This window comes from Stigmatopora nigra, chromosome 4 (genome assembly GCF_051989575.1).
Source record: "Stigmatopora nigra isolate UIUO_SnigA chromosome 4, RoL_Snig_1.1, whole genome shotgun sequence".
Classification (NCBI taxonomy): Eukaryota; Metazoa; Chordata; class Actinopteri; order Syngnathiformes; family Syngnathidae; genus Stigmatopora; species Stigmatopora nigra.
In genome coordinates, this window is record NC_135511.1 from 8967192 (window position 1) to 8979641 (window position 12450).

The following is a 12450-nucleotide window of genomic DNA, read 5'->3' on the forward strand; positions in this document are numbered from 1 at the left end:
TATGAAGCTAATGTGTCAACTTTCTGCTCTTTCATCCCAAAAAATAAATAACCACAGATTATTCCTAGTCTATTTTGACCACACACACAGCTGTGCTTAACCTTGCATTGCTATCTGAAGTACACGTTTTACATTTGTTCAGAGAAAAGTTTGAACCCCCCCAAAAAAAACGCAGAGTGGACAGGTTTCAAATTGGGGTACAAAGCAATGTTTGTTTGAAGACTGACCCCAAAGGGACATCAAATAAAAACAAACAATGAAAATACCTATATATATAGTGTAGTATTGTTTTGTTTTCATGACAGCACAGGGATACTATCTCAAAACAAAACATGTATATTGGAAATTGTAATTTCTTGCAGCACCCCTTACCATTGCCCATGTGGTTGGTAAACACTGGGCTAGAGGATCACTGTAAATACATTTATTTACCAATGCATTGGTAAATTCATATCTGTAATGCAAATGGACATGAACATCATAATGATGAAACGCTGTAATTGTGCAACTAATTAATTGCAAGGCGAGGCTTTTGCGTGTAATACGTGACTATTCATTAATATGTTTCCCCAAAACCAATAAGAGTTTTCCATTCCACCCTCCCACATACAAACAAAATGTATTATTTATGGATCTTTGTCAGTGTTTAGAATTGCTTTTTAAATACCTTATAACAAGATTACATTATTCGATTAGTGTGAAAAGTCCATCACGACAGTAGGACTGTGTTTAAATCCATCTAAATGATTCTTCCTTATGAATATAGAGGGTCCAACTCCTCCTTTTATGAATGACTCACTGATTCTATGCGTATGTCAACTATATAAGAACCCGGTAAATGCAGACACCACAGACAATAAACATGAGCCCGCTTGTTGCAGGAACGAGGCTCAAGAAGGAGGAGGAGCCTGAAAGAGCCTGCAGCTTTTCCTTGCTCTTCTCCTGCGCCTTGATATACAACCCCGCACAGATCATGTGTGTTTTTAAATGTGTCGTACAGAGATTTCAAGAGAGGATGAGCTTTATTAACCTGCTCACATTCGAATATCAGACTGCTCAGATGTCTCCTTCTCCCGTTTCGAAAGAGAGAGTGGAAAAGTCAGAGTCAGCTCACTGGCATGAGGGCGGCCACGGCTGGAACGAGATCAGCATACACATCTGCACAGCACCCTTGAGTGTCTCTCTGTGTGTGCAAAATCAAGTGTGCGTATCAGAACAAGAGCAACATGACATTAAGTCTGCACGCTGCAGGCTTGAAAAGTCAACTTGATTTTAACGATAGCTAAGAAAAACAATAAATATATTTTGAAATTATAAAAATATTTTTTTAAATAAAACCCTGATGATGTAAAATAAAAACAAGTGTAATGACAATTATTCCGGAGCCGGTATACTTGATATTTTTCCAGTAACTAGTGAACAGGGTCTGCAATTTCACAAACACTTACAATGTACAAGATTCAAGTGCTCTTCTACATTCCAACCTTCAGGAAGTCAAAATATCATTGAAATGTGCCATTCTGTAATTCAAAGCACTGCTCACATCAGCACAGACACAGACAGCATTATGTTCAATATTTGCAGCTACTTTTGGCACTTAGTACAAAGCTCAATCAAGTTGCACAATGGCTACATCCATCCGAACATCATTCAAGTACCATTACACAAAAGCAAACACATGACAGTGTAATTTTAGGAGATTGAAGTAATATGGGGAGCAATAAAAGTTGTAATGTTATGAGATTTAAGACATTTTCTTGTTTTTATGTTACATGAACCAGAAGATGTTTGGTTTTAATGGTGTAAACTTTTGGTGATGTCTGACCACAACATTGCTTTTCGCATAAAATGTAAATATATTGGGAGGAAAAAAATCATGAAATATGATTGGTCCACGGACATCAACTTTTGGAGACATTAAGTCGGTGTGAAAAAAGTGATTTTGGAAAAGAATTGAGGGTTTATTTGATGTCTGGAGATAAAACTTTGATGAGAATGAGTATATATTGTGAATTTAAATTATGTTGTTGAAGATTTTCAGATAGTTGTGTGCCTTGGCATTTTTTTCAATTCAAAAACTGTGCAGCAGCTCAAAAAAAAGCTTGGAAAACACAGCCAAACAGGTGCATTTACAGCGCACTGTACCTAGGAAGTGGACAGAGAATTTTTGTGGCCCTGCTAAGCGCGTGCCTAAACACAAGATACAGCCAAACCAAAACCACATTTCAAGCAGCAGCTGCACTTTTTTTTTCCTGAGACAAGATCACAATGATCCAAAGACAAGACCACGATTCATTGTTAGTATACCGTGATAGGCTTACCAGGAAAAGTTAAAACCCTAATATTCATTTGACATAAAACTGTGAAATTAGTCAATTATGTGCCATCTTGAATAACCACATTTTGTCCAGTTTCTCACCATTTTCATTATTAGAACACCCTAACTAGCCACTAGATATGAATGTGAGCATGAATTGTTGTTAATCTCACTGGAAGACGATGCGGCAAAAGTTATAATTTAGACATTGCAGCCGCAAAGGCTGTAGAACAACAAAGCAAAAGCACAAAGTAAAAAACAAATCAAAGTAAATGGCATCATTAAGAATCACCAAATCAAATCATTAAGAAGAAAGAAAAGGCAGAAAGGCAGCAAAAACGTCCTTAAATTGGTGCGCAAATGTACTTTTACGTAGCCAAAAACAAATACTGTGTGTGTGGGTGTGTGCGTGGGGGCTAAGAAGGGGTGGCCTGATTAAACGTCTGACCCCTGGCCTGAAAAAGACCCCATTCCGCCCCTGGTAATTAGACATCCATTCCCATGTCTAGTACTAATGATCCACATTTTGGAAGCATACAAAAACACAGCAGGAACATATTTTGGCAGCCACTCCTCAGTTTAAATAACTCAATCCACAAATATAACTCATTTGTGTTGGGGCCACACAGGGTAAAAGAGAAACACGATGGTTTGTCATCTGAAATAGGCTGCATAAAAGCAACATCACTTCATTTATGGCAATAATTTCAACCACACCTTGGTTTAGTATTGTATTTCGTTTATACTTTTTCTAGTAGTAGTTAAAATCACTCAACTCTAGATGTGCCGGTATAAAAAGTTAAAAAAAACAAATTTTTCCACTTATCGTGCAAAAGTCCAGTTTTAGAAAAGACTCCGTAAATCATTTTTGCAGTTTTGTCTGGTTATGCTTATGAAAGAACATGACGACCTAACTTACAAAGAAAAAACGCGATTGAAATAATGATAAAGTGCTTACTTCGCAAGAAGCGTCACTCTGGAATCCTGCAAAGGACAGACGGACTTTTTTTCCACCCCCAGATTAGTACTTTGCTCATCTACACCAAGGCAATTCACCTCAAGTTTTCTTGACTTGATTGAAGTATTCTATTTGACTTCCACTTACTTAGTTAGAAATGTCCTTTCTTTTCCTTCTATCCCACCGCGAGTTCCAATCGGAAAGTCCACGCACACACGCTATAAGTCCTCACATAGTCGTCGTACACGTTGCTCACTCAGTGTGCCTCACTAGACGGTGAACGCCCCCCCTCCTCCTCTCCCAACACACATCCACAAAAAAACAAGTCCAACCTCCTTCTCGAGAGCAACAGCCAACTACAGTCGGAGGCCATTCTCGCCGAAAAGCAACCGCCTCTTAAAGAGACGCGCACACGCACATCGTTCATACATATCTGGGAAAAAACACGCTCCAAATTAGGATAAGGATATTTGCCTTGGGCGGCCACGTGGAGCGAGTGTTTAAGGCGTCGGCCTCACAGCTCTGAGGTCCTAGGTTGAAATCCAGGTCACGTACACCTGTATAGAGTTTGCATGTTCTCCCCGGGCCTGCGTGGGTTTCATCCGGGTACTCCGGTTTACTCCCATATTCTAAAAACATGCAAGGTTGGCTGATTGGACACTCTAAATCGCTCCTAGGTATGAGTGTGAGTGTGCATGATTGTCCGTCTCCTTGTGCCCTGCGAACGGGTGGCCACCGGTTCAGGGTGTCCCCCGCCTCTGGCCCGGAGATAGCTGGGATTGGCTCCAGCGCCCCTTGCGATCCTTATAAGGCTAAAGCAGTTCAGAGAAAGTGAGATGAGAGATATTTACCTTATTAGTAACTGGAACATTTGAAGAGTGGTTATCACTTTCGGTCTGAAATAGGGGTTTCGATCTTCCTGTGGGGAATTTGCATGTTTTCCTTGTGCCTGTGTGGGTTTTCCATGGGTACTCCTGTACCCATTTAGGTGTATTTTGGAAAGAAAATAAACATTAAAAGTCATTTAGCTTTCAAATCAATGATAAGATTTCTTATGTATTTGATTTCATTTCACATGACCACTTATTTCAACCCCCCAACGTGTAATGATGCTGCATATGGAATTTGTTTCTTCTTGTGTTTGTGTTCCCAGCTTAATGGGAAAGTGGCCTTTGTGTCATCCCCTTTGAGTTCCCTATAATGTATTTAAGTGTGTTTCACATCACAGGCGGGCCAATTGGATTAGAGCCAGGTAAAAAAGATTGCTACTTCAGGCACATAAACGCATAGATGTCGGTTCTCTCATCTATTTGTGGAGCTTCATTGTTAGAGCACATTCTCTGGCCCCTTTCATTCAGTGCACTGCAATTACTAGCAGTTTTCTCTTGGTACTCCAGTTTCCTCCCACATTCCAAAAACATGTTTGTTGAATGCTCTAAAATTCTCTATCAGTGTTCTATATTTGGATAGTGAAAGAAATTAGTTTCAACAGGTTCTAATAATAGCTGTATTAGTGTTTACATTAATATAGTAGTCTGATTTACATTTACATTGCCACTGCACAGCATTCATTTTTGCCCAAACAAAGGTTTTGTTTGTGTCTAAAAGACAAAAAAACAGAAAGAACGCAATACTCTACATAAAGCAGTTTTATGACCTCATTGGTGAAAATTAATTTCTCCGTGGAAATCGTGAATTACCTCTTCTATCACGTTTTTAACGTGCACTTCATTCGTTTCATCAGGTTTAAGGTGCTGATTGGTATTCTGTGTTGGCAACCAACATTAAGCCAGTCACTGGCAGGCGAAAGAGAGAAAAAAAACACAATTTGCATGATGCTTCTACTGATTACACTTTAGCCTCACTCTTAATTGTGTTGTTTTGCACATGGCTGGGCTCTCATGCTGACGGTCCACCGTGGTTACAAGACTAGCGCCATCTGACCAATTGGCATCAATTTCCTTTCTACTTGCCCCTGCCGTCTGACCTGACTACCTCCTGCTGTCACCTTGCTGGCAGGCCACTGATTTGTAATAGTGGATTATGCTTCAGAGGCATTATTTTCTTAACATGCTGGAGTTTATACGAGAATTTTAGTGTTGCAACATAATGCAAAGACACATTGATTCATATGGGGAAAAGGAATTGTCAAGTTACCTTCGTATGTACACAGCATGAAAATTGCTTATTTGCGTTTGTATGATAATTTGTAATTCCTATCTCAAGAGAACTACTGCCAGGATTGTTCTTTCTTCGAACATATAGAAAGCAGAATACATGTGGAGTAAACTCTTTAGATGGAAACTGATCCAATGTCTAATGACCCATTACAGTTCAAACAAGTTTTGCACACTTTTCCTACAATATTGCTCAAAATGCAAATTGTGCTCACTTTTGTAAGTGAAACAGCACGCGCACATGGGTGGTTCCTACATTATATTACTTTAAAATTCTCATATATAGTACCTTTCAGATAACCCTGATTCCCCTAAATTGCTCTAATCAGCATGTTATTACCCAAAAGACAGGTCTATAAAAATGATCATGGTGGTATCGGAACATTTTGAAAGGAAGGTTGTTTATTTGCGGTCACCTAGGGAACTAGAACAAAATAGCACCAGAGAGGTACATTATCTTGTCAGGACTGGCAAAATTATTGTGACCTGTGAACTCTAATAAAAGGGATTACTCACGAAGCATCAGCATACAGGCACGGTGTGGAAATATCATATATGAAGTATATCAATTATCAGTTCTCTTATTTTCCCCACACATAGAAGAAAATGAGCAAAAGTTCTGAACACACTCGTGACTGAGCTATGCTAGTTACCATACACTTTGACACCTGAGGATCTCAGCAACCAAGAAATACCATTGAGAAGACCGGACAGGGATTCTGCAACTGTATCTTGCACCTAGTTATAATAAAAAAAGAAAGGCAGCTTGCTCAAAGACACTTATACACAACAGTCAAACTTTACCAAACAGATGAGCTACTACCGTCCCATCCATTTGTGAATTAAATGCAAATTACCATCCAAGGATTAGGCAACTGAGGAAGGCAGAGTCTCTTTGCCATCTCAACACAGGGGGTACGACGCGTGGTTTGCACGCAAGTGGTCTCAACTGCTTCACATTTCTCTCTGGAGATACAGGAAAGCACCAGAAGCGGTTTGGATGTCGAGCTCAACACGGCCCTAATTTGAGCCGCCTCAGACTCTCTGTCACCTGTTGAATTAATGGCAAATATATAAGTCATTTGAAATTGAAGTAAAATGCCAACAAACAAAAATTTCTGTAGAAATGCTGAAGTGAAATATACTGTATAAAAATAATTGTGATAGGCTGGAAGCCAATTCAGGGTGCCCCCTGCTGACTGCCTGCATTTGGTTGGGATATGCTCCAGCACCGTTGCGAACTTTGTCAGGATTAACAGTATGGAAAATGAATGATACATAAACATGCATTTTGGACAAAATAGGGAAATTGGATCATTTTTTCCACAGGGAAATTAACAGTATTTAATCAGTTTATTAGTCTTACCGCTTCCTGGTTGGGCATTGGCCACATAGATTATTCCATCCACTACCTGGCACACCTGCTGCACTTGGGGTGACGGCCTGTAGATTGGGTGCCCGGAATCGACACTTCCTACTAGAGTGAAGAGTTTATCAGTCATGTATTGGTTCTGTACTTTAGCACGGTCTCTCTCCGCCCTGCACAAAAAAAAAAAAAAAAATCAATGACATACTAAAGTCCACTAAAGTGCTACATCTAAAATATTACTAAATTTATGAAAAAGTAACCTGGTGGTCGAATAAAGCGTAAAGATGTTGAATTTGTGCTGGTCATTGAAGATGTAACTAATCCCAGAGCCAATCACTGAAGGTCCTGATGGGTGAGGAAGACATGAGCTTTAGTATTTGGGTGTCCATTCCAAATGACTATTGAAAAGGCCAAGCCTGCCACCTACTGGTAATCAAAGCAAGAGTGCAGAGTGCAAAGCTAGTATTCGGTCATCGAGTACCCCAAGAAATATATAGTAAACATATTTTTTAGTTGAAAAATAAATGTAATGCTTTACAGCCTCTTTGAGAATAATGGATAATTTCCCATGTGAAACCACCAAACTAAAGGAATTCATTGCTCATTGATGATATATTTGTCTTCATTCAATACAGTTAGTGTTGGTAAAATTTGCACTCTGTTATTGTTTGTGTGATTGATTGAACACCTACAGTTTTGAGGGAGAAAAACAGACAAATAAATTGGGTGTGATGCCTCACCATTGATGTGGCTGTTTGGATTGACCGACATTGGTAAAATATCGGTGGCATGCATGAGCCTTGTAACTATGGACACATCCATTTGCTCCATGCCAGGCCCAAACATGGCATAGCGTGGCTCAGATGAGGGCACGAGAGACTGCAGAAAGGACATTAATACTCGATATGGTGGCCACAAGGGAAGCCAATGCTCTCTGCATGATGGGCACCCCTTCAGATACCTGTAGGATCACAATAATAATTCAATTTCCTGAAAATTAAAGTGTCAGATTATTTCTAATTCACCAACTGTGCCATGTAGTCAACTTTAGTTTCTGTCCTCTCGTCATCGTCCTGTTCAGAATCCTCACTGATAGTTGACACATCTAGTTGCGGCATTGTTAGGTGATCGATGGAGGGCCAGTGAGGCATGTCCCTCAGGAGAAAGAACCTCCATAGCGGTGGGTCTCGGACCAAGGCCCTCCAGTAGCGGCTGGTTGCTCCTAGGCGGCATATGTCCACAGATGACAACAAGGTCATGATCTGGAACTGCAGGTCCACCTTCAGAGTGAAAGTAGTTATAAGATCTGGTTCAATCAGTTTGCACAGGTTTTCTCTGAGTACTCCGGTTTCATCCCTCATCGCAAAAACATGCATTGTAGGCCGGTTGAACACTCTAAATTGCCCCTAGGATTGGCTGGCCACCAATTCAGGGTGTCCCCTGATTGGTACCCATAGTTACTGGGATAGGCTCCAGCACCCCCTGCAACTCTTGTGAAGATAAGGGGTTCAGAAAATGAATGAATTTAAGACTTAGATTAAAAATTGAGCAATTATATGTATTATTTAGATTAACAAAAATATTTGTTCCAAATTTAAATATTTGAATGTAACTTATTTCGAAATATCGAGGTTGTGCAACTTTATAAATTTTGGAGCGCTCATCGTTTCGATCGTCCACAAAAACATTGTCTGAAATGCTGTTGTTTTTTTCATCAAAGTATTAAATTATTTATGTATAGTTATAATTATACTTTTAATGAGACTCAATTGTTTCAAGCGGCTGTTCTGCAGATGATTTGAGTGAACTCACAGGCAAACGGTCCAGAAATCCTGGTCCTTCTTTCCCACGATCCAAAACCTCTCTCACATTGGAAGGCAAATAAAACTCTTTCAACCGCCTAAGACTACGAATAACAACAGATTCGGAATGTTGGGTCATCATTCCTGTCATGACTTGGTCTTTTAGTTGTTGTTTTATACGAGGAGACTGACAAGTGCTACGTGACGCATTTTGACTCACTTCCTCGTTGAGACGTAACCACGCATTATGGGTATTGTAGTGCGAATGATAAACCCAACAAAAAAACTTGTTAAAACAACACTGGCTTTATTGTCACCAAGGACATAAAAAAAGAAATGTAGTTTCATTCAAAACAGCATTTTCTCTAGTAAAAGCTGAACAAGTTTAATTAAATGCTGAAAACTTTGCAACAAATGGGATATAAGTAGTGGATAATGAATAAATCTGGACATAAGCCCTCATTCTCTGGGGAAAAGAACTTTGCTTTGTGTATTTTATACACATTTACAAACTTGTATAGAGTATAAACAGATGTCAAATACTAAAAGCATACCAAAACGGCAACTTAAAAATAAATAAAAATGTTACTGTGCAAGGTTTGATTTTAGGCTGTGTTATCAATAAACAATTGTTGGAGGGAAAAAAAACTTACTAAGAATCATTTTTGAAAATATTAATATCAATGTTATTATTATAACACATTCTCAGAGCAAACCAGGTGCCCTAGTCAACAGTCTAGAACGAAGAACTTATTTTCCCCCGGGAAAGCCCCCCCACCCCCCTAAAAATCACTGTCTTATACCATCTGTTTTATAACATGACCTGGACCATCTGGCATGGAGTGAGGTCCAGCTGGCCTTTGGCCTAGCAAATAAATTTTCTCATTGCTTACTCGTAGCCTGTTAAACTGCACCTGAACTGGTGAATTCCTTTTTTTATTTATTTATTTCAATTTAGGGATAGAAAAAAAACACTGAATACTGAAATCAGAACTGCATCTGAGGAGAACCTGGACATTGACGCAAGCAGGTTTCACTGTAAAACACTGAGGATTTCCTTGGCATTCTCCGTGTTCCAACCCTGGGCCTGCAGCGGGCCCTCGCAGGCCAGGACGTACTTGTTGAGGATCTGCGTGCCAATGTCCCTAAACTGGAGGCGGTCTTCTTTACAATCCATACTGTCACCACTGTAGTCTTCGTACTTCACCGCCCAGAAGCACATTTCTCCAATGTACATCATGGTCAACAGGTGCGTGTCTGAGAAAATGCCTTGGGAAAATAGGTTGGGAAAATGAAAATGAAAACGGCAGATCGTACAAAAAAAAAAAAAATGCAAACTACATCTAGAGAAAAACATCACCTACCCTCAGAGAGGAAGCCTGCAGTGGCGGTGTCATGGAGCACAACCCCATCATTGAGCTTCACTGAGTTCCTCACCTGCAGCATCCGCATTAGATAGCGCACTCCTTCTTGGATACACTGCATAAACACAGTAGGGTTAAATTAGGTATAGATACAAGTGTATTAAGGCATGTAATTTCATGTTATTATTTTATGTGTGCCAAACAATCAATGGGGGAGTCATCATCATGACTAACATTTCCTCACATTTATGAAGATATACATAAAATGAGACTGGGATCCATACAACCATATTTCCATCAACTGTCATACTGTACCTTGAGGAACGTCTCTTTGTTTTCCTTGATCCACTGCTTCCGTTGGTGAAGGGTGTGGCAGTACATGTAGAGTAATGCGCCGCGTCTCCAATAGAGGCATTCTAACAGCTCCAAGCCCAAAACAGCCTGAACCTAATAGATCATATACAAGGCGGTCAAAGTCAAGGGAGTTCACATTACTCGCTCGCAAGAATAACCACACCTCTTGAGATGGTGCTAGTCTCCCAACCAGAACTTCTGGCTCAGTCAGATCTTGCAAAAGCTGCTGGATCTTATATGGTGAGCATTCCTCTGGAAACTCTTGATCCACAAGTTTGTTCTCCTCATAAAACGTGATGTCTAGGATCACCTAGGAGGCAAAAACATACATTGTTTACATATATACATGTATATTTCAACTGCAACCTCAATTCCAATAGAGTTGAGATATGGGTGTTAAGTATAAATGGAAACAATTATTTAGAAAAATAGCCTAAAAATCAGGGTCATATCACCACTTTGCAAAAAGATGGCTGCAACTTAATGTTTACAATTAAAACTTAATGAAATTGTGAATGTATACTTCAGTCTCAAGACTGACACTATGTATATTGAATATAATGAAGCACCTGTGTGTAATCTTGAAGCAGCTTGGAAAGGCTGCTGCTTTCCCCTCCTTGTCTGTAATAGCTTTTCAACTTGTCCAGTATCAAAGATGCATTTTGTAAATAGTCATCATCTGTAGGAATGAAAAAAGTTAGATTGTTATCAATTACAGATGGACTATAATGGGGGGGGGGGGGGGGGGGGGTGATGCCATATTACAAGGTTACGGCAATATATGCTTTGAAAGTGCCGAAAATGTGATTTGACAATCAACTTTAATTGGTGCTTTCAGCCTCTGACTGGAGCTAATGTGCATACTGTTTTCCTTTAGTTGACCATGGCTTTATACTATATTCTTAATGTGACACATTTCAGAACCAGGAAGCGGCAACCTCAACATAGCATTTCTTAGTACGTAGCACTCATATTAGTAGACGTAAAGGAAGATTGAAAAAGGCAGCTACTCTCACAAGCCTCAGTGTGACATCATAAAGTGCCAAATTTCAAAAGCTGTCAAAATGATTTAACTTGCAAAAACGATTGTAAACAAATACAATAAAAGGGTAGACATCAGACTTCAACTAAGGCACACTTTTTCATCTTATGCATCAATTAAGGCAAAATTTTGTAAAATTAACTTAGGGTCAATAGCTGATAGCGAATTAATTGAGATCTTTGAGTGACCTAATACATGTACAGGTTTTTAGAATTTGCTACAGATTCCAACCCAAAACGCATAAACAGTGCGGCTAAGTGTGAATCACTCCGTTTTATATCGTATTTAATTACGTATATATCACTATTTTAAAGAAAAAAACTTAAGCAGTTGAAGATTTGAAAGTAATAAAACAGGTAATTTGGTTCATTCACGTTAACTGATACATTTTTTTTTGGCTAGTCATTAGTGTCGCTAGCCCAATATCAATGTCTGAATGTGACCAGAAATCATCACCAGCGTGCAAACAACCCCATTATTGCACATTTCATTTTTATACTATGTACCAACATGTACCTAAATGCCACTGTGTGTTCAGATAATTTGAAGTTTAAAAGATTTCATCAGTATAGGAGCTAGGGTTGCATCGCTGGGCACCTTAGATAACGCTAACAACAGCTAGCTCGTTAGTCAGATATAAACGAAGCAAAACTACCAAACGGCGTCTCTAGAGAGGCAGAATTGGATAACAGGCGAATTTATTTGAGCGTTACCTTGTTTCTCGGCTTTGAGAGCAGAACACTTGGCGTCGAACTCCAATATCCTTCTTTCCAAGTCGAGGCCTTGTCGCCTGTAGTCGTCGGCCATGACTAAAACTACTAGTCACGTGAGCAGGGGTCACGTGTCCAAGCAATGCAATGCGGTTGTTTTGAAATTACTTTACTGAAAATATAATGACAGTTTGCAGTATTAAGCAACCTGAGAAATAGGAATGCGATGGTAAGACTTTTGGAAGCTCGAAAGAAAACAACAAGCACAGGGCGAGTCTCAATATTTTTGTCGTGTGTGACATCACGCGACGTGTCCCCTTTTGTTTACAAGTGTTTGGACAATATAACGTGCATGTG

General features: G+C 39.6%; 2 protein-coding genes across 2 annotated transcripts; both read right to left on the minus strand.

Annotated features, from left to right (window-relative positions):
- Window positions 1-5842: 5842 nt before the first annotated feature.
- Window positions 5843-8825, minus strand: LOC144195619 (F-box only protein 4-like). Its single transcript, XM_077715376.1, has 7 exons — window positions 8634-8825; window positions 7851-8101; window positions 7562-7782; window positions 7082-7166; window positions 6819-6991; window positions 6310-6503; window positions 5843-6190 (listed from the first exon to the last, which is right to left on the minus strand). Exons 1-7 carry the CDS (start codon window positions 8772-8774, stop codon window positions 6098-6100), a joined length of 1158 nt encoding a protein of 385 aa, XP_077571502.1. The 5' UTR covers window positions 8775-8825; the 3' UTR covers window positions 5843-6097.
- Window positions 8826-8910: 85 nt separating this feature from the next.
- Window positions 8911-12379, minus strand: LOC144195377 (RAB7A-interacting MON1-CCZ1 complex subunit 1). The gene is made up of 6 exons (XM_077714973.1): window positions 12097-12379; window positions 10911-11020; window positions 10505-10651; window positions 10303-10434; window positions 9988-10102; window positions 8911-9892 (listed from the first exon to the last, which is right to left on the minus strand). Exons 1-6 carry the CDS (start codon window positions 12188-12190, stop codon window positions 9657-9659), a joined length of 834 nt encoding a protein of 277 aa, XP_077571099.1. The 5' UTR covers window positions 12191-12379; the 3' UTR covers window positions 8911-9656.
- Window positions 12380-12450: the final 71 nt, after the last annotated feature.